Raw genomic sequence first — 24,820 nt, forward strand, 5'->3', positions numbered from 1 at the left:
CCTTGCCTGATACCAGCTGTGTGTGGTCTCAGGCAAATCACACCCCTTCTCTGAGCCTCATTTTTCTCACTGGAGAAATGGAGTTGACAGTTCTGGCCTCACCTGGTGGTTAGGAGGATAAATGAACTGCATCTGAGAACAGAGCTGGCTGACTATAAAGGATGATGCATGTTAGGAATAGCTTCTTCTTCTTTTTTTTTTTTTTTTGAGATGGGGTTTGGCTCAGGCTGAAGTGCAGAGTACACTGGTGTGACCTCGGCTCACTGCAGCCTCTGCCTCCCAGGCTCAAGCAATACTCCTACCTTAGCCTCCTGAGCAGCTGGGACCACAGGCATGTGCCACCACACTCGTCTAATTTTTTTGTATTTTTGATAGACACAGGGTTTCGCCATGTCACCCAGGCTGGTTTTGAACTCCTGAGCTCAGGCGATCTGCCTGCTTTGACCTCCCAAAGTGCTGGGATTCCAGGCATGGGCTACCTGTGCCTGGCGGATTTTCTATTTTTCTTGCCTCCCTTCCTGAAGATCCTCTGCAGCTCCTTCCTAACCCTGTGTCCCTAGGACACATGGAAAGTTGCTCTGTTCTGCTTCTATATAGTAAAACATCGGCAGATGTGTATGTTTAGTTGTTTTCATGGGACAGGATCAACTCAATTGGAGCTTTGCTTTGCCTTCCCAGAAGGTGTCACTAGAGGATGAAAATTAAATGATTTTTAATGTTCAGAAAAACATGACCAATTTGAGTGTCCCTACTTCCCTTTTTGCAACTGATTTCCTAGCATCCCTTCATCCCCTTGTTACCTACTTCTCCAGCCTCCCTGATGAGGGAAAAATGCTTTCTCTAAGCAGTTCTGATTTTAATTAATAGCAATCCAGGTGGGGGAGCTTCTTCTCACCCTCCATCCCCTCTAGTTAGTGTCTCTTCTGCTGCAATCCACACTAACTCTTGTCTCTCTCCTTATGCCTCAGGGGATGTCAGGAACGACATCTACATTACTCTCTTACAAGGTGACTTTGACAAGTACAACAAGACCACACAGAGGAATGTGGAAGTCATCATGTGTGTGTGCGCGGAGGACGGCAAAACACTGCCCGTAAGGGACTCGCTGCTGCTCTGGGTGACAGGGTCCCCCTTGGGGGCCTCTGCTTGTAAAGATGTACTTTTCCTCTCCGTGATTCTATTGTCTAAATGCCAGGTGCCTTTGGGATGGTGTTGAATAATGTGATCTACACCTTTTGAGCTTGGTTAGCGCAGTGTTCCGTAATAAGACCTTGTGATATTTCCTTACACCAAAGCAGTTTTTCAATGTCTGTTCCTTTCCTTTCACAACTCCTTCTTCTACGTATGTATGTATGTATGTATATATGTATGCATGTATATATGTATGTATGTATATATGCATGTATACATGTATGTATATATGCATGCAGTATGTATACATGTATGTATGCATACATATATGTATGTATTTTTGCTTGGTCTCAGCTTATACGTTAGCTTTCTGCAGTTAAAATGTTCTCATGGAAACCTGAGCTGGTTTATTCAGGCAAAGTCCATGGTAAGAAAGAGGATCAATACAGTGCCTTGGGCTGGTGTGGAGGCTCAGGATGTGCTCAAAGCAGACGTTCTCAACACTTGATCTAACTCCCCAGCGCTCAGCCAGAAATGCTGGTGGAAAGCCTTATTCGTAAATTGGCCTCCAGAGAGCTAGCCGGGTGTATTCAGGAATGCAAAGCGCATTGCTATATTTATACAGCATATGTCCTGTCCAATATTTGTCATGTGTGTTTATATTTGTTTGCTTGTATTTTCTTTAAGGTTGTCAGTGCCGTGCCCAGTGCGTAGGAGGGTTTTGTTTCTCGATTCCTCCTTTCAGAGTAGTTAGCTGAAAAGAAAATCAGCTCTCAGGAGAAGTTTTAGCATGGGCGAATATTCCTCTTAGGCCAGTGTGAGTGATCCAATAGCCAAGTAGGGTGGGCGTGTTCATCAGAGAGGGGGTGTGAAGATGGAAGAGGCATCAGTTCTGTCCTTGGGGCCTGGAGATCAGATTGATACTTTGTACCCAAGAATAACTAACAGTCACAGGGGAATTACCAAGTAGCAGGCCATGTGATAGTATGACACATTTCCTTCATTATGCCCCATTTTACAGATAGGGAAACAAAACCTTTGTCATTTACAATAAATCGCCCAAAGCCATAACGTTAGCGTATGGCAGAGATGGGGTTTGACTGGTTCCAGGGCCTCTGAGATACTTCACAACAATGCCTGTACATGTAACAGAATTCTCCAATTTATTTCTCATTTTAAAAAATGAGGCTAATAACCACTGCTGACAAATTTGGGAAGATTCATAATCATTTTTTAAATGTAAAGAAATCCTCACAACTGCCTTTTGATTCCTAAAGACTGGTCATGTTAATTAGTATCTATTTGAACAAAATCTAAGCATTGAACGTATCCTCCTTTTGTTGGAATCTGAAACTTTTCCAAAAAATAAAATAAGTGAGAAACACTTGGCTCAAAGGAGCATAAAGAAGCAGAGGGTTTTTATCTGAAAGGGAAATGGCAATTCCCAAATGTAGAGATCATTGCTTTGAAGTTACTTTTATCCAGCTTACCTGTTGGAGAACTTTTTAACCTCAGCTTCATTTTTGAAACGTTGATACACTTACCTTCGATGCTGCCAAAGGACAAATTAAAAGACACAGTTAACAGGCAAGCAGCCATCTTATCTCCTGTCTGAACCATTCTTTCTTCCACTTTTGTCACCCTTTCAAGTTACTCTGAGCAGGCTGAGCAGATGCACTTATCAAAGATGAGTAGATAAGCAGGGATTCTGGGGGCTGGCATGGAAAGGGAACCGTGGGGCATGGTGATAATTTGTGGTTTCCTCTGTTAGGGAAATTCTGAGGGAGTTCAGTTGACTGACTATTGAAAATTGCTTAGGAAGCCTGTGGGAGGCTTTTCTTTCTTTATTTGCAGAAATAAATATTACTGCCTAATTAAGTGTCAGGCAGCACATTCAAACACTTCTGTTTGATATTGGCGGGCTCCTGTGGGAATGGTCCTCTTTAGAAATATTGATTTCTCCTCCTGCTCTAGGTACGTGCACACTGTCTTTGGCAGGGCAGGACCAGAGGGCAGAGGAGGTTAGACCTGCCCATGGCTCCCCTTGGGGTATCAAGGGCCTTGCTCAGGAGGGATCATACAGAGAAGTTAATGGGGTGGGCTCTGGGGTCAGGCAGACAGGGTTCAAATTGCAGCCTCCCTTCTTATTAGCTGTGTGATCTTAGGCAAGTGTATTCGTGTGTAAAAAGAAATAACAACCTCTTCTCATGGGGTTGCAGGTTAAATAAAAGAGTGGGTGTTAAAACAACTGAAAGTGTACGATTGGATTGTTTGTAACACAAAGGATAAACGCTTGAGGACATGGATCCCCATTTCCATGATGGGATTATTATGCATGTATACCTGTATCAGAACATCTCATTTACTCCATAAATATATATATACACACACTATGTGCCCACAAAAATTAAAAATTATAAAATTAAAATTAAAAAATTAAAAAAAAAAAAACCATGCTGCCGGCGCAGCAGCTCACACCTGTAATCCCAGCACTTTGGGAGGCCAAGCGGGGCAGATCACTTGAGGTCAGGAGTTTGAGATCAGCCTGGCCAAGAAGGTGAAACCTCCTCTCTACTGAAAATACAAAAATTAGCTGAGTGTGGTGGCAGGCACCTGTAATCCCAGCTACTTGGGAGGTTGAGGCACGAGAATTGCTTGAACCCTGGAGGCAGAGGTTGCAGTGAGCTGAGATCACACCTCAGCCACTCCAGCCTGGGCGACAAAGTGAGACCCTTTCTCAACAAACAAACAAAACACACCATAGGTATAAGGCACCTGGTATGCAGTAAGTACCCAGCAACAGGAAGGAGAGTCACATTCAGAGAAGGGGACAAGTGCAGGGTGAAGCCCTCTGAGGGACTTGAGGGAGTCAAACAGGCAATCCAACCAGAAGCAAGTTCTGGTGAAAGAGAAAGGCTCAGATGCTGGGCCAAGAAACCTCTGTTCTTCTGAGACCAACCAGCTTGAGGCGGTGGAGGCAGGGGATAGGGGCAATATGGGATAGTGGTTAAGACCATGACCCCTGGGGCCAGACAGCCAGGTGCAAAGCCCAGCTCAGCCTGAATTAGTAAGAGGACGTTGAGGCAGTTACATAACCTCTCTAAGCCTGAAAGTCTCTGTCTGAAAATAGGACCAGCAATGGCACTTTGCTCTTGTGAATATCAGATGAGGTAATCTACATAATAAGTGTTCATTAAATGTAGCTATTATTATTAGAAGGGTATACTGAACTCCTGGCCTGATTCCCACCTTAGGAATGCTAATTAGCATCTTCCCATGATTTGGTCTTGTGAGAGAAGAACCCTGTCTTTCCTAAAGTATGTTCACCTCCCTGGGATCATCTCTTTCTCACCTGATTCCTACCAAGTAAACAGGGCATGTGTTAGGAGCCTGGATTTTCTCCTGCAGAGATGTTTCTTCCAAGGCCGAGCCAACATGAAAGCCTCCAGGCTTCCTGATCCTTACTCAGATTTTCTTCAACTGACCTAAAGTCTCCCACACCTATGAGGGGCTCTCACTGTTAATTGGGGGCCATGGGGATAGGCAATGTTGAAAATTATGGAACAGTGTTATTTGAGATATATACCATTCTATATTTTCCCTAGAACTGGGCTCAGTCCCTGGTCACAATGCTGTCTCGGTGCACTTCCCAACACTGTTTTCTTTTTGAAGTATTGAGGGCTAGGGCACTACCTCTGGCTTTTCTCTGACTGGTACTGAGACTTTTTTCTCCAGTCTTAGGAAATCAAAAATTTTCATCATCAGTACAGTTTTGTGAGATTCAGTTGCCTACCATACAGCAGTTTTACTTTCACCAGAGATATATGTGTAGTTTCTGATTTTGTAAGCTACATGGGATTTACTGTAACTACAGAAGCTCCAAGCCCATAAATGTCACCAAATATAAATCTTTGTAGGCTGGAAGGCATCTAGGTTCTTATAGAAGGAACGCTGGATGAGTAGTTAGAAGGTCTGCGATGTAGTCTTGGCTTTGCCACTTTTTGGGCAAGTGGCTTAATCTCTCAGGGCCTCAGTTTACCCGGCTGTGAAATGGGGATGCTGACAGTAAGCATCAGAGGTGGTTATGAGGACTGAATTAAGCGAGGTGGTGTGTGTACAGGGCTTAGCGTGATGCCGGACACAAAACCCACTCTAAATGGTTAGAAAGACTTTGGAAGCATGTTTTTAGATTAGTGCCTCCGGAAGTTCTGGAAGGCTTCATCCCATGGAAAAACAAGAGAGTTGTGTGTCTTCACTCAGTTCTGGTTCATTGGTTACGCTTGTTTTTCTTTTAAAGATACATTCTGAAAGGACTACTGCGTATTCTGTTTTCAAATGGATCGATTTGGCTGCAAGTACCGTCAGTCAATATTGAAACTGAGCTCATTCCTTTTCCATACCTTGGAAGCACACAGAGAGATTTCCAGTGCGAAGGGCAAGTCTTCCTTTCCCCAAGTTTGCGTGGTTCGCCAGGGCTCATGGAGTGTCTGTATGTGGCCAGCTCTGTTGATGCAGCCTGCGGAGGGTCAAGGATCTGCGGGAGAATCTGATGGAATCTTGTGAGAGCCATGACTCGCCATCAACATGCCGAGAGACACTCAGTTTGCAATTGCAGGGACTGGGGCTCCAGAACCAAATCTTATGAATCTGGCAATCTGAGGATTGAGAACTGTTTGGCCTGGTATAAAAACCATACTTAGGGCCCCTTCTGGGTAATCCCAGCTTGGATCTTGTTTGGGGGCCAAAGGGCTTGAATGAACATAGAATTAGGCATTGTTATATGCGACTAGGGGATCATTCCTTGTTAGTCAGCTCCTTTCTGAACCTCTGAGGGTGATTTTTATGGCAAAGAATAAACGTCCCATTTGGGCATGTGTGCTCTGTGCTCACTCTCTGCTCAGAAAGCCCTTCCCACATTTCTGCTCTGAGCCAACTTGGAATCTCTCTTCAAGATACTCAACTGTCATTGCCTCCAAGAAATCTTCACTGATTCCTCACCTGTCCTTGTGTCCTTCCTCTCTGCCTGACAGTAGTGTGTACACGTGTCTGTCATCATGTTGCATTGCTGTCATGATGTGTTCCCTAATGTTTCCTGCGCTAAACTGAGCTCACGTCAGGTTCAATATCTGAGCCATTCCCATACCCCAGTGCTCAGCATGGAGTACCCAGAAGATGTTCTGTTACTGTGGCCTGAGCTGAGCCTCCTCCCCGAAACCCCCTCGCTCCAGACTTGTACTCTAAGGCAGGTGCTCAGGAGTCTCTCTGAAGCCTATGCTCTCTCCTTTTGCCCAGCACTGCCCACCGCCCTGATGTGTTAGCTGTGGAAATTCATCAGGAAGAGTTGCTGCTTGGCTCATCTGAGCCTGTTTGTAAACTTTGTGCACATTCACATTTAGGAAACAAATAGGATTAATAAGACTGGCAGTGTGCAGTAACTCCAAGGCTGGTTATCTCTTACAATAAGGCAGTCACATCAATGCCCTGGTGCACTCCAGTGGTTTCCAGAATGGAAGTAATGGAATTTCTGTAGTTAAGCGCCTGTCAGTCCGGTGGCTGGGGCGCTCCTGTGTAAATCTGTAATAGAGAAGGAGTCATTATGGGCACCTGGCATGAGGGCTAGGGAAGGCAGGGTTGACCTAGTCCCTAAGGCTGGTGGTGGCCTAGGGACCAAACCTGCGCAAGCACAGAAAATGGCAATTCTGTAGTGTTTTCTCTCACTTTGTCTTTCTTGGGTCAGAATGCAATTTGCGTGGGAGCAGGGGACAAGCCCATGAATGAGTATCGCTCCGTCGTGTACTATCAAGTCAAACAACCACGTTGGATGGAAACAGTCAAGGTAATAATTAATAATAATAATAATAGATGTGAACACATGTCTAGTTCTTACCATGAACCAGGCCCTGTTGTAAGTGCTTTATTTAAATAATTTATGTATTGCTTACAGCAGCCATGTGAGGTTTGTACTAATATTTCCTTCATTTTATAGTTGAAGAAACTGGCACAGAACAGGTAAGTAGCCTGACCATGACCACACTGCTAGGAAACATTAGAGCTGGGATTCAAACCTGAGCAGTCTGGCTCTGGGTCTGTGCCCGTCACTGCAACCTGAGGGAGCAGAATACTGACTGGAGCAATTAGCATTTTTTTTTTGAGACAGATTCTCACTTTGTTGCCCAGGCTAGAGTACAGTGTTACCATCTCTGCTCACTGCAACCTCTGTCTCCCGGGTTCAAGTGATTCTGTCTCAGCCGCTTGAGTAGCTGGGATCACAAGTGTGTGCCACCACACCAGGCTAATTTTTGTGTTTTTAGTAGAAACGGGGTTTCACCTTGTTGGCCAGGCTGGTCTCAAACTCCTAACCTCAAATGATCTGCCCACCCTGGCCTCCCAAAGTGCTGGGATTATGGGCATGAGCCACCGTGCCCAGCCTTCTTCCTTTTAATGAGAGCAGGCGAGCAAGACAGTTCTGCACATGGACCCTAGACCCAGAGAGTCTGGGTTCGTGTTCCAGCCTTAATGCTCACCAATGGTGTGACCTTGGGCAAGTCATTCACCTGCTCTGTGCCCTGGTTTCCTCATCGGTAAAATGGGAGCAATAGGTTGACTGTGGAAGTGAAAGGATTTAATACACATAACACTGTCAGACAAGTCCTTGGAAGAGAGTACTTATTCAGTTAATACAACTCCTGATTATACTTGGCAGTTATCTCAGTCTGCAAAACTGAACTAGATTTTACATTCCTTCAAGATGCCCTTTAAACACTTGACCCTTGCCTGTTTTTTACCCACCCCTCTACAAGGCAGTCTAATTGGTAGTGGCAGGCAGCTTTGTGCCTCTCTGTGTAGTTGGGGGGAGAAGGCAGAGGAGAGATATAGTTGTTCCAGATATCTGATGAAGTCTCCCTCCAGGTCCTTCTCATATGGCATCTCCCCGCAAAATGTTCTGTGGAATACTAAGTGGTCTTTTATTAAAATAACATTTCAGGCTAGGTACAGTGGCTCATGCCTGTAATCCCACCACTTTGGGAGGCCGAGGTGGGTGGATCACCTGAGGTCACGAGCTCGAGATGAGCCTGGCCAACATGGTGAAGCTCTGTCTCTACTAAAAATAAATGAATAAATAAATACATAAATAAATAAGTCGTGCATGGTTGCATGGGCCTGTAGTTCCAGCTACTCAGGAGGCTGAGGCACAAGAATCACTTGAACCTGGGAGGAGGAGGTTGTAGTGAGCTGAGATTGCACCACTGCACTCCAGCCTAGGCAACAGAGTGAGACTCCATCTCAGGCTTCTCAGGGAAAAAAAAAAAAAAAGAATCATACATTAAAAGTATTAAAATAACATTTCCTTATCAAATGTGAGAAACTTGAGAACAAATATAGAAGTTAAAGGCTTCCTTATGTCAAGTTCTTAGAGCCCTTGAGATGTAAATGTGCTCTGCAGATCTGCAAAAGGATATAAGGATGCAGAGCACATCCCAAAACTCATTGACTACAGAGCATTTTCCTTTTTCCTGGCGTCATATCCTGGGGTTAGGATTCTGTTAAACATATTTTAGAAATTCCTTGTTTTAACCAAAGCAGGTGGGAGGCTTGATGGATCAATGTGATTGTAAATAACATATGAGAATATATTATGTTTATCTTCATGAAATATCTAGCTAAATTCTGAAGCCAGTCATGAACATATTGGAGGGGCACAGAATGACAGAAGGAACTTCTTTGGCTCTAGGTTATAGCAGAAATCACCATCTGTAAGGTCTTAGAGTCCTTGGAGACACCTCTCTGAATCTGAAATGACCCCCTAGCATGTGTCTGGTGGTATTGTCAGCCAGTGGAAATGGAGGCCTGGTGGGTGGGCACCCTGGTTCCCTTGATCACCCTTCCTTGGTGCAGGATGTAACCCAGATGGAATTGTCAAATAGTCCTCTTGTGGGTGGTGCCCATTTCATGAAGCTGTGCTGTTCTACTCAGCGGTGAGGAGTGGCAGAGCTTGCAACCCAATGTGAGCCCATCACAGGCTGCATAATGCCTGAAAGATGCCCTTTTGGGGTAATTCCTTGACAGAAGTGACATTAACCACAAATATTCACATTACCAGATCGTCACACTAAGCAGAAAGGAATAACCTGCATTGGAATAAGGATGTGGAATCAATTCAGTGAACACTGAAGCTTGATCATAGCTTCAAATATCTCTGCCTTATCATTAGCAGCATTCTTTATTCCCCCTGGGTTCTGTCTCCAAACACAAGACGTACACATGACTTCCTTTTCAGCGATAGCTGTTCAAACCCCAGCAGTTCTCCACTTGTTACACATGTTATTACTTTCCTCAACATGTCTCCCCATACCCACTGCCTTCAAATTGATGACCCTATCAACTTTGAGGTCAGAAAGTTGATGTACTAGGTTGGGTTTCTCTTCTCTGTTCTCTCTTGCACCTTGGTTATATCTCCTTGCTAGCCCTTGTCACAGGGCTGTTAACACATTGCCCCTTGTGTAACATGGGACCATGAACTCTTTGAGTGTGAGGACTCTGCCTTGTATCAGCATGACCAGCACCCCACGTGATTGTAGTTTCTAGTGAACATTCAACACGCAGGGAAAGGATGAATTGGACTGCAGTTGCCCATGAGGCCCTCAGTTCCTTTGCTCTGCCTGAAACATGAACAGGATGGTGGACCTCCTCAGGCTCAATTCTCATTTTCTGCAACAGAAAGTTCCCCCAAGTATACATTTGTTTCGGCATTTAATAGGCATCTGTACAGTACAAATTGTGTTCCTTTTTAAAATCAGTGTCCTTCTCTCAGGTAGCTAAGCTTCTCTGCAATGGCCTGAATCTCAGATTGCAGAGCAGCTGTGAGACTTTGGGAGGTGGCCTGCACAGAACCAGGCTGAAAGCATCACAATCAGTGATGCCAGTGGGCCATTCACTGGACAGGGATGCCCAGGTGACCAGTGGGTGGTTGTCTTAGCTCAGTGTGCTTGGAATCAAAAGCATCTGGACATGTGTCCAATCAAGGGTGAGATGAGCCCTAGGATTTTTCCAAATATTATTGGATTAAAGCATTTTTATTAATTTGCATAAATAAGAATCCTCAAGCAACCCCCCCTAACAACGATTGTTAATTTGCTAAGCCTTGCTGCAATTGCCAGAACTCCTGGAGTGTGTAAGGAAAATGTGCATTGTGCAGTTTGCAGTGCATCAAATCCTGTGCTAAAGTTATGTGACTTTTATATCAATTTGGGGAGACTCATTTTTCCTCACTATAATTTACAGACCTCTTTTCATTGGCTGGGAATGCAATTTGCCAAATGGATTACATTTGGTACTTTATTTTCTCTTCATAGCTAGTTCTTATGTAATTTATTTACAGTTCATCAGGCTTGATGGATGGGTTGTAAATCAGCAGGCAGCTCTCTCAGTTAAATGGTCAGGCTGCTGTGGAAGAGTGGGGGTGCAGTGGGGAGGGCCCTTTAACTCACTGTGTTCTGAGCTCTGGTTTCTGTCTGTTGAGGTGGCTGTCCCTATTGAAGACATGCAGAGGATCCATCTGCGATTCATGTTTCGACATCGGTCATCTCTGGAATGTGAGTACCATACTGAATGGCATCTCTGCACCTCCCTCTAAGGGGAGAAGAATGGAATAGCTGGGTGGCCCACGTATCATTTTCTTTCTTGACCCCACAATGCTATTTCCAGCTAAAGATAAAGGAGAAAAGAACTTTGCCATGTCCTATGTGAAGCTGATGAAAGAAGATGGGACTACTCTACACGATGGATTCCATGACTTGGTTGTCCTCAAGGTACCATGAGTTGGAAGGAGCTCTGCACTGTGGGGGGTGCAGGAAGCAAGAGGGTGATGGCAAAATTGCTTAGTGGTCAACAGCAGGGACCCCAGAATCACACACACCAGGGTTTACCAACTTTGTGGCCTCTTACAAAATCTTGACTTCTTTGGGCCTCTGCTTCCTCATCTTTGTGCCCTCAGTGAATAATTGTGAGAATTATGAGACAGCGCATGTAAACATGGCAGTGATGAGTACGTGGAAGAACTCAATACATGGAAAAGGTTATTGTTATGTACAGAAAGGTTATCCTTATGACTGTTATGTACTCTTGATTCTGTAAGGACCTCTGTGGCGTGTGTAGAGGACGTACAATAAACATTTGAGAGATGCTGCATTGTAGCTAATGGAAAAATATTAAAACCTGCGGTCCTGATCGTGTTGCTGCTAATTAAACCTGTACTCATCTCGCATGTCTTCCTGAGTCTCAGTTTCTTTTAAGCAGTTATAGCAATATTTATGACAACCCACTAGGATGACCCATGCAAAAGGGCCATCTAAACTATAAAGGGAGTGCAGATGTCCGCTATTGTTATTTTTACATTATGAGACTTGGACTGTTTTTGAGACATGGAGAAGTGTTAGTCTGGTTTTACCTGCTGCTTTCCCACATGCCCTCTTATGACAGCAGAATACATCTACTAGCATCTGGCTGGAGGCAAGTGTATGGCTGTGAGGTAGGGCAGGGTTGAGTAGCCAGCACATGGATCACAGCATTGCCCTTGGCTTTCTTAGCCTTGTAAGCTGAAATTGCCCTTTTGCCTGTGGGATGCATGGCAAACACAGCCTCATTAAGGCTTCATCTCATGGTACTCTTGTACTCTTCTCTGAGTCTCTCTGACTTTCCCAGAAAACCCCCTTTCTTCTGTACAGCCTCTGTTTTCTCATTTATCACACATAGAGTTCTGGGCTTGAAAGCCCTTTTTCCCTGACAGAATGTGAACTCCTTGAGGTCAGAGGCCCAGTTGCAGTCAATTTTCTTTTACCCCCATTAGGTCCCAGTTTCCTTGACTGATGATAATAATAGTATCTGCTTCATATGATTGTTACGAGGCTTAAACAAAATGAACCAAGGCATATAAAACACTTGGTACCACTCCTGGTGTGGAGTAAGATAACTATTATCTTCTGTAATGCCTACCTCTAGTCATTCATTTTAGCATGCCAAGGCACTTATGTGCCTATCACTCTGCTATGCATTCTATATGCATTATTCTATATTATTTGCTCAGGTATTCTAGGAAGTAGGGATGATGATTATCTTCAGTTTACTAATGAAAAATAAAATGAGACACCAAGAGGCAAAATAATGTATTCAAGAAAGCATAGACCTGTGAATGGCAAAACAGGGTCCAGATCCCAGCACATTCTTACTTAGTGCCTTTGCCATTAAATTCCTCTTTAAGATAGATTCCTTATTTTGCTGGTGAGCATATATTATGATCTCAAAAAAGGATGAATTAAAATGGACTGTCTGGGAATTTTTGATTCCATTTTTATTTCGCCATTAATGAGGTTCAGAGAGCTTTCACCCGGTAGATCAACTCCCTTTCCATTAATGTGTCTTTGAATTCTTACCTATATTGTGGAAAAACAGCCCTGCCTCACAAGCCAATGTCTATTGCATCTCTGATGATTTTCTTCACTCTTTATGACTGTCTTCACTTCGCAGTGTCTAATTTATCTGCTGCAAACTCTGTGTAGCATTGGGCATGAAGCCTTGGCTTTGGACAGTAACCGAGTGTTGTTTCCAGGGGGACAGCAAGAAGATGGAGGATGCCAGTGCATACCTGACCCTTCCTTCTTATCGACACCATGTGGAAAACAAGGGGGCCACACTGAGCAGGAGCTCCAGCAGCGTCGGGGGGCTTTCTGTCAGCTCCCGGGATGTGTTCTCCATTTCCACCCTGGTGTGCTCCACAAAGCTCACTCAGAATGGTAATGGGGTCATCAAGAATTGTGTCTGTGGGGAGTGTGTGTGTCCGTGTGTGTGTGCACGTGTGCATGTGCTTGCAGGCCCAGGAAGGTCCTGATATGGACAGTTAGGCCAGTAATGATAATTCTGAACGTCTGGACTCTATTTTAGTGGGCTTGCTGGGTTTGCTGAAGTGGCGTATGAAGCCTCAACTGCTACAGGAGAATTTAGAAAAGTTGAAGATTGTGGATGGAGAGGAAGTGGTGAAGGTCAGTGGGGCTTCATTTTGTTTGTATTCTTACACTAGTGACAGAACTCTCCATGTGGGTGGCTTCAGGGGAGAAACAAGGTGTTGAAGGACATGGGGAAACTTTTCTTCCAACAATGGGACACATTCTCCCAAGTTGCCTTGAGGAATCTTTATTGGGAAATCCAGGGGAGTGACTTGGTTCAATGGCACTGAATGTTGGGTGCCAGAAAACAATGGTTATGCTCAATCTCTGGAAATAGATGAGCCTGGGTGTAAATCCCAGCTCTCCCACTTGCCGACTTTATGTGATGATATAAATGTGACATAGGTCTCAGGGCTGTTATGAACATTCAAGGTGATAATATTTAAAACTTACTCAATAGTCTAAGCTGGGCGCGGTGGCTCAAGCCTGTAATCCCAGCACTTTGGGAGGCCGAGACGGGCGGATCACGAGGTCGGGAGATCGAGACCATCCTGGCTAACACGGTGAAACCCCGTCTCTACTAAAAATACAAAAACTAGCCGGGCGAGGTGGCGGGCGCCTGTAGTCCCAGCTACTCCGGAGGCTGAGGCAGGAGAATGGCGTAAACCCGGGAGGCGGAGCTTGCAGTGAGCTGAGATCTGACCACTGCACTCCAGTCCGGGTGACAGAGCGAGACTCCGCCTCAAAAAAAAAAAAAAAAAAACTTACTCAATAGTCTCTTACACATAGTACACAACAATTAAACCAAAGCATATAAAACAAAGTTCAATAAATGGTAATTATTAATTATTTTTGTTGTCATATGTTGATATATATGTATATGCATATATATGTATGTATGTGTGTGAGCATACATATATATGTATGTGTGTGTGTATATATATATAGTAGTATGATCTCTTAGTACTACCCACACATCATTGTTAGAAATAAAAAGTATTCTTGGTTTCTGCTGCTTGGAGAGCATTATGTATTAAAGATGAGAAAGGGAAAGACATCAGGGCTTACATTTTAAGTGAAATAAGCAGAAAACAATGCAAATGTCAGATGTATTATTGCATCCACATGGTAGTGGAGAATAGAAAGTGTCTGAAGTGCAAATCTAATTAAAGCAACCCTTCTCTCCAGCCTTATGAATTGGGACAAATGTTTCCCAATGGTCCTGGAGATCTTGTTTCCATGATACAGTTAGAAATTCCAAGATTAAACATCTTTATATGGCAGCTATGTGTTTTGAGGGATTATAGGAAATATTGACCCATCCCTTAGGAGGGAGGAAAATCAAGTTTTATTTAATTGCCTCTACCTGGAGAAGCAGTGGTAGAATTTCCAGATGCCGTAAATGTATACCACTTCCCATCTACGTCGTTCAGCAATGGCAGAGTAACTCCCCAAGACACCACTTTTATAAAGTCTATAGCCTTTTGGTAGCTTGGAGAAGTCATGGAAGAAATGAGACTTTTATTGTCTTCCTCTTGCATTCTTTTTTTTTTTTAAAGTTTGTTATATAAATATGATATACATATGATGAAATAGATACAGAGCAGTTATCTTAAGAGTATAGCATAATGGATTTTTACACACATACACACCATGTGTACTCACCACCCAGAAGAAGATACAGGCCATTTTTAGCATTATAGTAGATTCCCTCATACCCCTTCTCAGCCAGTGGTCCCCTAGGGTAATCACTGTCCTGTCTACCATCATCGTCGATGGGTTTTTGCCTACTCTCGAATTTCATAAGAGTGGAGTAGTGAAGAGTGTACTTTCTCTGCCTCATGTATTTTACTGAATATAATGCTTGGAGAATCATCCTCATTGCTGCCTGTGGAAGTAGTTTGCACTTTAGTCCAGCTGTGTAGTATTCTCTAGTGTGAAAATGCCACCATCTGTGCATCCATTCTGCTGTTGATGGGCAGTTGGGTTCCTCAAACTTCTGGCTGTCGTGAGTAAAACTACTCTAGACCTTTTGAGCATGACATGTGGGGGATGTGTGCTCTCATTCTCTTGTAGACACTCAGGAGTGGGATTGCTGGGTCACCTGCACTTTTTCTTGTTTCTGAAATAGTGCAACCTTCGTTATTTCTTCCAGTTTCTCCAGGATACTCTGGACGCCCTCTTCAACATCATGATGGAGCATTCTCAAAGTGATGAATATGACATCCTCGTCTTTGATGCCTTGGTGAGAGAGGGGAAAAGTGTCTAGTGACAACAGGCATTAATGTGTGTCTTACTATGAAAATACTGAGAACTCGTGGCCCTCATGGCCTTTTTCATGAATTCTTTGGAGGTGTTGTAATATTTGGCAACAAGACCAATAATGAGCTGCTGTTTCCTTTTGCTTCTTGCCAGTTCATTTGAAAGCATGAGGCATGGTGGGTGAAAGGGGAATTTTAAATGCTAATGTCAGATTGACGCTGGCTGAAGGTACATGAGGCTGGATACTGTAAATGATTGCCTCTGCTTTCCATCAATGTTGGGAGCTGGTCCCTGGCTAGGTTGTAAAGCACCCAAAATGTTTCCTAGCTTTCCTTTCACCTTTTTCTCCCCATTTCCTCCAACTCGCTAATCATTACATTTCTCCTACCCACCCAGAACTTTTCATGGTGCTATACCATCCAGATCTTCTTAGTCCTCCCCTATGGTCTTTTTGTCCTCTCCCTATCTCAACTCAGATTTTCTCAGTGTTTTCTCAAAATAAACATAAGAAACATCTGCATTAGGGAATCAGTGCCCAGCAAAGTTTTTATGTGTTAACCCCTTGTGTCATGGATATTTGCATTTTTAAAGAGGTTACTGAGAGACAATGGTGGCTTAATCAAGTGCTTCCTCAGCGAGTACCCTAGAATGCTAGCTCTCAGAAAAGATGTTTCATGACAAATATATGCTTTGATTAATTAATTTAGGGAAGTGTTGAATGTTGCATGACCCTTTTAGAGATTCACAATGTACATAAGTATATTAAAGATTCTAAAAAGTTTTGCAATAAGGAAGACAGTCTGATAATGATAACCTGATATTTCTCAAAACTTATTTGACCATGAAATCCTTTTCATCTTAGAACACCCTGCAGCACACTTCATGAAACGCTTTTTTGGGGAAGATGCTACCTTAATAAAGAGGACTCATTATGTATTAGTGAGCTAATTCCTGGGCAAAGGATTTTAATGGGGGTTAAATTATGCCAGGTAAAGATGGCTTCCTGCCCTGGGTTTGCCCTGAAAATACTGCTGCCTTGCATCTTCCTCAGATTTACATAATAGGACTCATTGCAGACCGGAAATTTCAGCATTTCAACACTGTTCTGGAGGCTTACATCCAACAGCATTTCAGTGCAACCTTGGCTTACAAGTAAGTAATTGTGCACCTGGGGACTTCTTGTCTACTACCTTCTTGCCCTGCCAGGATGCCTAGGGCACAAGAACTTGAGTAATTTTCTTTTGTCACTAATCTGTGTGAGCTCTCCATTCTCTAACAAAATCTAACCTATGCTTGGGTTATTTGGATATCATTAAAAATGTGGAATACCCATAGGTTTGGATGAATGCCTTATGGTTGCAGTGGTACCTGGAACTGCTTATTCATCCATTCAGCTTGTGTGCTCTCATTTCTTGAGTGGACACCAGGACTTAAAGGCTACAGAGAAGACCAGGCATGGTGGCTCACACCTGTAATCCCAGCACTTTGGGAGGCCAAGCTGGGCGGATCACCTGAGGTCAGGAGTTGGAGACCAGCCTGGCCAACATGGTGAAACCTTGTCTCTACTAAAAATACAAAAATTAGCATGGTGGTGGGAGCCTGTAGTCCCAGCTACTCGGGAGGCTGAGGCAGGAGAATCACTTGAACCGGGGAGATGAAGATTGCAGTGTGCAGAGATCACACCACTGCACTCCAGCCTGGGCGACAGAGTAAGACTCATCTCAAAAAAAAAAAAAAAAAAGAAAGAAAGAAAGAAAATAAAGGGCTACAGAGAAGTAAGTGCACATGCCAAGTAGCTCGATCTGGCTTGGGTGTAGGGAGAGGGTGAGAGATAGGAGATGATGCTGGGGAGTTTGGTGGGGACCAGTTTGTGAAGGGGCCTTGAAAGGCAGGCCAAGTAATTTGAAGTGTGCCCTATGGTAAAGAAGAAACATAGAAAGTTCCTAAGCAAACTTGGAGTTCTGTGATATTACAAGAACATGTTCTATGGAAAGAAAAAGCTGAAAAAAAGACATTATTGCCCCATTATTCCCCATTATTCCCACTTGTAGCCTGATTGTGACTAGTTTTCCTAGTCAAAAGATTTTTTTTTTCCTCCCTATCTTTTTTGTTGCTGGCTTTTTATGAGCAGGAAATGCTTATTAATTCCCTGTAATAAATATAATTTTTATGCAGAATTATTTTTATGCTTACAAACCAGTAAGTGAGCTTGGCTCTACTACTACCTTTAACCTTTGATTGAATGCCTTATAATTTACTGAGCAAACTAATTACCATGATGAAAGAGATGTATTTAGAAGATATTATCCCTTATTCAGGAAATTGATGACAGTGCTGAAGACTTACTTAGATACCTCCAGCAGAGGGGAGCAATGTGAGCCAATCTTAAGAACGCTGAAGGCTTTGGAATATGTGTTCAAGTTCATTGTTCGGTCGAGGACATTATTTTCACAGTGAGTACTTGTTATGTAAGAGTGATTGATTAGCTCTGCAATTCCTCTGGGATACAACAGTATTTTTACTGTAGGAGAAACTCGTTTAAAAAGTTATAACCAGCTGTCGATCAAAAACAGCTCAAGAATCCAACCTAGAGAGTAATGAATATGTAATAATCGTACACACTAAGTTCATTTGGAAAAAAAAAGAAATCTTAACATGTTGCAGAGTTATGTTTCATCCAGTAAATGTGATTTGAGGCTCTTCTGTGTTTCGTCTAACATTCTTCATTTGATTTGAAATACGGTGAACATTTTCCGGGAATCTATATTCAAGATTAGAGGGCCTGGGAGCAGGAAGGGCAGAACTCAGGGAGTTTGACATTTATGTGACTCTTGTAGGTTATACATGGCTGATAAACTGGTATTTGTAGTTGACCTGTCTGTCCTTGAGATCCTCGTAGCCAAAAAGTGAACTGATGCATTAGAGTACCTTAGAAGATTTTGATGGTCAGTATCATAGAGGCCAGCTGCCTTTTTGAAGGGCTTTGGAGATGAAGGCATTCAAATGCAATCTACAAAAGAACAATTCATGTTCATCCTGGCCATAGGGCAAATTTAGGTAGAGGATTGTTTGTGTGTGATTAGGTTTGTTGTGTGTGATGGAAAATAAGGAAAACATTCAAGGAGAGTGTTGTCTGGATTCTTAGTGCAAACAAAGAACACTCAACTGAAACTGACTTAGGGAGACAGACTTTATTTCACGTCATTGAAAAACCAAGGGTGTAGTTGGCCTCAGGCATGGCTGAGTCCAGATGCTCAGTGTTATTGGGATAGTCTTTATCTGTCTAGATCTGAACTCTGCTTCTTTTTGTTGATTGTCTTATGAGGTAAGTTTTCCAATGCAGAGGCCACTAGAATCCTCAAGTTTACATTCTACCAGTGGAAGCAACTCTACGTTCCTTGTTGTCCTAGCAAAATCCTATATAAAGAACTGTCCTGGGTCTTGTGTAGTTGTGGTCATGTGTGCATTCCTGGAGCCATGGTCAGGTCAGTCACTTATGGTGTGGACTTGTTATGTTGGAGAGATGACTTCTCAAAACAAACTTCAATTAGCCTGTGCAACAAAGCAAGACCCTGACTCTTAAAAAAAAAAGACCATCATTGTGATTATGATCATGACAATGGATGGGCTGTTAAAGCCTTATACTTGACAGTGCACCTGAAACAGGCAATCATCTGGGATTCTCTTAACACATTCTTTGAGATTTGAGGTGATGAATAGAAAGATGTGAGTGTCTTGAACCGTGCCACAGAACAAATGCACTTAGGTCATTCTGAAAGTGAAGTGTCTGTTTCAGATTCCTCTGGCTTGTCATTTAGTCAAGTCTGAGTTGGGTATTCTTCTAGGTTTCAGAGATACTTGTCAGTGATTTGGGAAAACCAACAGGAGACTCCAGTGAGTCTAAGAGTGATTTTCTTGGAGCAGTTCAAGAATTCAGACATTGTAGTTACAGCTTAAAAGCCAAGGATATCTTATCCCATCTTCCAAGTGAGAATGTTTTATCTATAAGAAGAATATGTCTTTTCTACTTATCAGAGATTTTCTTCAGTTCTTCCTTTTGGTGTATTTATTTTATTGCTTCTCGCCTCTCCTGTATTTCTTCCCTTTTCCCACCCTTCCTTCCTCCCTCCGTTCCTTCCTTTCTTCCATTTTTTCCTTCCATTTTCAAGGACTGAGCTTCTTTACAAAGCCTCTTGCAGTGCCTGAAGCTCAGACAACCAGCTGTGCAGATCCCCAAGGTTTCTGAGCCTGTGGAATTACACAAAGTTTGGAGCAGACCATGCTTCCCTGTTCCATGTGATGGACACTAAGCAGCTCCCTGTCCTACTGACTCTCCTACTCCCTGTTCTCTGACAGGCACAGAGAATCAGACTGCAGAGTTAGGATAACTCTCTAAAAGAGAGAGGAACCAGAACACGGTGCTGCAACAGGAGTTGCTCCCACTTGTCTCTGCTCCTCACAGATCCTCATGCTGCCCCAGGCTAGAGTGCAGGGGGCAGCATGGAGTAATAACTATGAGCAGATGTTCATGCAGGACAGACATTGGGTAGAGTGGTATCTCTGCCCCTATAAGTACCGGGGTTAGTGATTGAATCAGCCTCTCTGAGCCTCAGCATCCTCATCTATAAATGGGGATAAACCAGTTCATTGTGTTTCAATGATGAAATGAGATTATGGGTACAAAGTGCTCCATGCAATATCTGGTACTTATTTCATACATTTAATAAATGTTAGCTGGTATCATGTTTTCACTTAGGAGAAACAACAAGGGTGCTTTTTTAAAAAACTCAGGTTTAAATTATTAAGAAGAAATTCCAGGGTCTTGATTCAAGCTTAAAATTTGACTTATTACTTATACTATCCTAAGTATAGGATTTCTACTGTTTATTTCTCTGGAGGCAGGGGTAACTTTTCCAGGTGTCTGTGCTTTTTGAGGACTACAGTATGGGACTCTCCTGGCCCCAGGAATTCACCTGGGTCTACTGCTAGCCCTCACAGGGTAGTCCTGATTCTGTGTGTTGCTCTTATTTCCTCTAAGTGTGGTCAGGCCTCTCTGGCCAGAGCAGCTGTGGTGCCCAGGTCTCTGGCCTCTGCTTGCTATGCCTGGCTTTTCTTTGCATCCTGCTTTCTGCTCTTATTACAGACCTGCTTATTTGGGCCTTGCTTCCTCCCCCATCTCCATTTAACCCCGATCTTCTGCCTTCCACAAACTCCTCCTTCACCAGCCCCAGCCCCAGCTCGTTTGCTTATGAGAAACTTCCAGCTCAGAGGTGAAAGGCACAGTCTCTAGAGCCAAGGCTGCTTAGGTGTGAATTCTGAGTTGGAATCTTGCCATTACATTTACTAACATTTACAACTTTGGGCAAATTATTTAATCTGCCTAAAGCTCAGTTTCCTCATATGTAACACAGTCATAATAGTACCTAACATGCAGGGTTGTTGTACAGACTAAATGAGCCCAGTGGATGTAAGGTACTTACTTAGCACAGTGCTGGTCACATAGCCAGTATACATGGTTATTCATGTATCATCTTCAACAGTCTTCACAAAAATTCTACGGAGGACCCCATTTTCTGACTTTGTCTCCTACTACTCCTCACTCACTTTGTGCCAGCCATACTGGACTTGCTGTGGCTCAAGCTCCTTCCTTACTTAAAGGCCTTTGTACTCTTCCCCAGATCCGTTTGTTGACTCCCTCACTATTTTTATATCTTTGCTCAAACATTTCCTTCACTACCCTATTTAAAATTGCAACCCCTGTCCCATGCACTGCTGATTTCTCTCTTCCTTTTGGTCTTTTTTTCTCCCCATAGAACTAAACATGGCATACTATATAATAATCATGATTTTGTTGACTGTCCCTTCCTTGCTAGAATGTCAGCTCTGTCAGGACAGGAACCTTTGACTGTTTTGTACTGTTATGCCCAGACCGTTTATTCCCCGAAGAAGACCACCAGAGTCCAGAGTCAAAGCCAAGCGGCAAGGATCTTTAATGCAAGTTCGAACTTGGTCCCTCCGTTTCTCAATATACAAGAGGGCCCTGAACAATGCGCGCGCTCGCTTTTTATAGCCCGATAAAAATAGGACTTGTAAGGTTACAGAGGAACAGGGAACAAGGGAATTCTTTAGGTTACAGCATTACAATTGGTTAACATATTAAGTTTATATATTTAGCAGTTATCTATTGGTTTCCGTGCTTTTAGTAAAACTACAAACGGCGGCGCCCTTATCGGGGATTTCCCAGGATTTCCCAAGCTGAGATATATGGAGAAATGTATTTGCACTGGACCATGTTTGCACTGGGCCCAGGAAATTGAGAGATATATGGTGTCTGTATTTGCACTGGGCCGTGTTTGCACTGGGCCCAGGAAATTGAGAGATATATGGTGTCTGTATTTGCACTGGGCCGTGTTTGTACTAGGCCCAGGAAATTGAGAGATATATGGTGTCTGTATTTGCACTGGGCCGTGTTTGTACTAGGCCCAGGAAATCGAGAGATATATGGTGTCAAGCTGAATGTATTTGCTGGGCCCAGGACTGAGGAATGTGCCTGATTTCTTTCAGTACACCGCGGTACACTAAGGCAACTAGAACACAGTAAGAGCTCATTAAGTATGAAATTGGACACCATTTATAGCCCCCTTTCACAAAGAAGGAGACTGAGGCTTAGATTCAAGCTCAACGATCACACAGCCAAGAAATATAGCATAGTGAGGCTTTGCACTCTGCCTCATCTGATGAAGCAAATGTGAGAACCTGATCATTTTTTCTGGGCCATGCAAGTGTGAAGTCTGGCTGGCCATGTTGAGGGGCTGTCCTGAGGGAGGGCGACTCTGCCTGGAGGGGTTGATGTACTGAGCGACATCAGTGGCTGCTGAGAGGCACACAGCTGCTTGGGTTTCAGTGCTAGGAAGCATGGTACCATCCCTGAGTTCAGTAGGAATGCAGCAAACAACAACAACAACAACATAACAACAACAACAACATGAGCTGGAGCAGGAGTGGTCAGGAAAGGCATCCTTGCTGTTATAGCGAAGCTATCCAGGCAACTGTGACTTTATCTTCATCCCCAGGGAATGAATAAAGAAAAGTTGACATAGGACAGGCCAGGTGAGCTCACACTCCTTGGAAACAAGTCACTGGTTGGGGAGGGAAAAATTGCACTCTGTGTCCTGATGGGAGCTTCACCACCTGGAAGCTTCATCCCGCTCCCTACCCCTGAGAGCCGAGAAAGCCTGCCCTGGTGTGCACAGTTCCACTGGCCTGCACTGGAGCTGCCACTGCATTAACAAGGGCATCTTAGGAGCATGATTCGCAGCTCAGTGACACCTCCAGTCTAGCTCCCCCCACCCAGGGCCAGACATCATTGCCCTTTCTCTAATTGCCTTCAGCATCAATTGCCTTCAGAACCCAGACACCAGCTTTCTGGTACTTCCTTTTGCCTTCTGTTTTTTTTTCTTATTTGCATATTTCTTTATTCCGTGCCACCCTACCAATCAACCTCCACCTTATCCCCTCCCACCAGCTTAGTTTCTTCCTATGTAAATATTATATAGTAGTTTACCCTCCAGGTCACGAATATGTTAGGCAGCAAGACTGTCTGAATAAAGCTCAGGGCAAGTCAATGTAGCTTGCAGTCAGAGGGAGCACATAAGCCTCTGCCTTTTGAAACAAATATGAATTTAACTCAGAGGTACTTGCCAGTGTGATTTGTTTTTATTGTTCATATATGAATAAATATTAAAATGTAATAATCTGTTTATGCCGAGCATGAGCTGAAATGTCTGTGACATTGCGATTCCTGTTTCTTCTGCATGTAATTTGTTTGCATGTTAATGCCATTTATTTCTGTGTAAGCCTCTTTTTGGTTTTGAATATAATTTCACTTTTTGAAGACAGTAATGGCTTAGTAAACTGAACAATTGCAGTTAATGGAACTATTTTATGACAGCATTAGCTTGGCATCAGATCAGGATGAAAGAGAAAACTGTCACCAAAAGGATATCATCAAACAGTGACTTCTCTTTAATTTATTATTTATTTTATGAATTGCTGCAGTACTCAGGGAAAGCTAAGCAGTCTTTCTTATGAACATATGTGAAAGTGGTTTGTCAACTGTTAAGAGAGTTGTGTGATTATAACATGAAATTGTGCATATGCATGAGCTGTTTATTTATTTATTTTTCCTTTTTAAAATTATATCTTAAGTTGTAGGGTACACGTGCACAAAATGCACATTTGTTGCATAGATATACACGTGCCATGTTGGTGTGCTGCACCCATTAACTCATCATTTACATTAGGTATTTCTCCTAATGCTATCCCTGCCCCAACCCCCAACCGCTGACAGGCCCCTGTGTGTGATATTCCCTACCCTGTGTCCATGTGTTCTCATTGTTCAGCTCCCACCTATGAGTGAGAACATGCAGCGTTTGGTTTTCTCTCCTTGTGATAGTTTGCTTAGAATGATGGTTTCCAACTTCATTCATGTCCCTGCAAAGGACATGAACTCATCCTTTTTTATGGCTGCATAGTATTCCATGGTGTATATGTGCCACATTTTTTAATTCAGTCTATCATTGATGGACATTTGGGTTGGTTCCAAGTCTTTGCTATTGTGAATAGTGCCGCAATAAACAATATGTGTGCATGTGTCTTTATAGCAGCATGATTTATAATCCTTTGAGTATATACCTAGTAATGGGATCCCTGGGTCAAATGGTATTTCTGGTTCTAGATCCTTGAGGAATCACCACACTGTCTTCCACAATGATTGAACTAATTTACACTCCCACCAACAGTGTAAAAGTGTTCCTATTTCTCCAAAACCTCTCCAGCATCTGTTGTTTCCTGACTTTTTAATGATTGACATTCTAACTGGTGTGAGATGGTATCTCATTGTGGTTTTGGTTTGCATTTCTCTGATGGCCAGTGATGATGAGCATTTTTTCATATGTCTATTGGCTGCATAAATGTCTTCTTTTGAGAAGTGTCTGTTTATATCCTTTGCCCACTTTTTGATGGGGTTGTTTTTTTCTTATAAATTTGTTTGAATTCTTTGTAGATTCTGGATATTAGCCCTTTGTCAGATGAATAGATTGCAAAAATTGTCTCCCATTCTGTAGGTTGCCTGTTCACTCTGATGGTAGTTTCTTTTGCTGTACAGAAGCTCTTTAATTTAACTAGATCCCACTTGTCTATTTTGACTTTTGTTGCCCTTGGTTTTGGTGTTTGAGTCATGAAGTCTTATGCATGAACTTTTAAATAATTCTCTATTCCTTTGCCTATGGAAATATTAGTAAACATTTATTGGGCACCTATTATGTGCCAGGCACTTTGTTAAGTCATGAGGACCCTGAAATTAGTAAGTCAGGCTTCCTCAAGTATTGGCAATGTAGTGGACAAGATAAACATGCATCCCAGCAATCAAATCACGGTTGCCTGGGATAAGCAATGATCAGTGATGCAATATCATAGTGGAGCCCTGG

At 43.1% G+C, this 24,820-nt stretch overlaps 1 protein-coding gene across 1 annotated transcript in view; it reads left to right on the top strand.

Moving 5' to 3' along the window:
- The window catches only part of DOCK2 (dedicator of cytokinesis 2), a 447,565-nt gene that overhangs the window by 63,743 nt on the left and 359,002 nt on the right, over positions 1-24,820 (top strand). The window contains exons 14-22 of the mRNA XM_011947752.1: positions 969-1,093; positions 6,869-6,967; positions 10,652-10,724; positions 10,837-10,940; positions 12,737-12,920; positions 13,069-13,166; positions 15,226-15,315; positions 16,384-16,484; positions 17,651-17,785. Of these exons, the coding sequence (XP_011803142.1) occupies positions 969-1,093; positions 6,869-6,967; positions 10,652-10,724; positions 10,837-10,940; positions 12,737-12,920; positions 13,069-13,166; positions 15,226-15,315; positions 16,384-16,484; positions 17,651-17,785 (1,009 nt within the window). The remainder of the gene's footprint in view (positions 1-968; positions 1,094-6,868; positions 6,968-10,651; positions 10,725-10,836; positions 10,941-12,736; positions 12,921-13,068; positions 13,167-15,225; positions 15,316-16,383; positions 16,485-17,650; positions 17,786-24,820) is intronic.

This window comes from Colobus angolensis, unplaced genomic scaffold, assembly GCF_000951035.1.
Source record: "Colobus angolensis palliatus isolate OR3802 unplaced genomic scaffold, Cang.pa_1.0 Scaffold27, whole genome shotgun sequence".
Lineage (NCBI taxonomy): Eukaryota > Metazoa > Chordata > Mammalia > Primates > Cercopithecidae > Colobus > Colobus angolensis.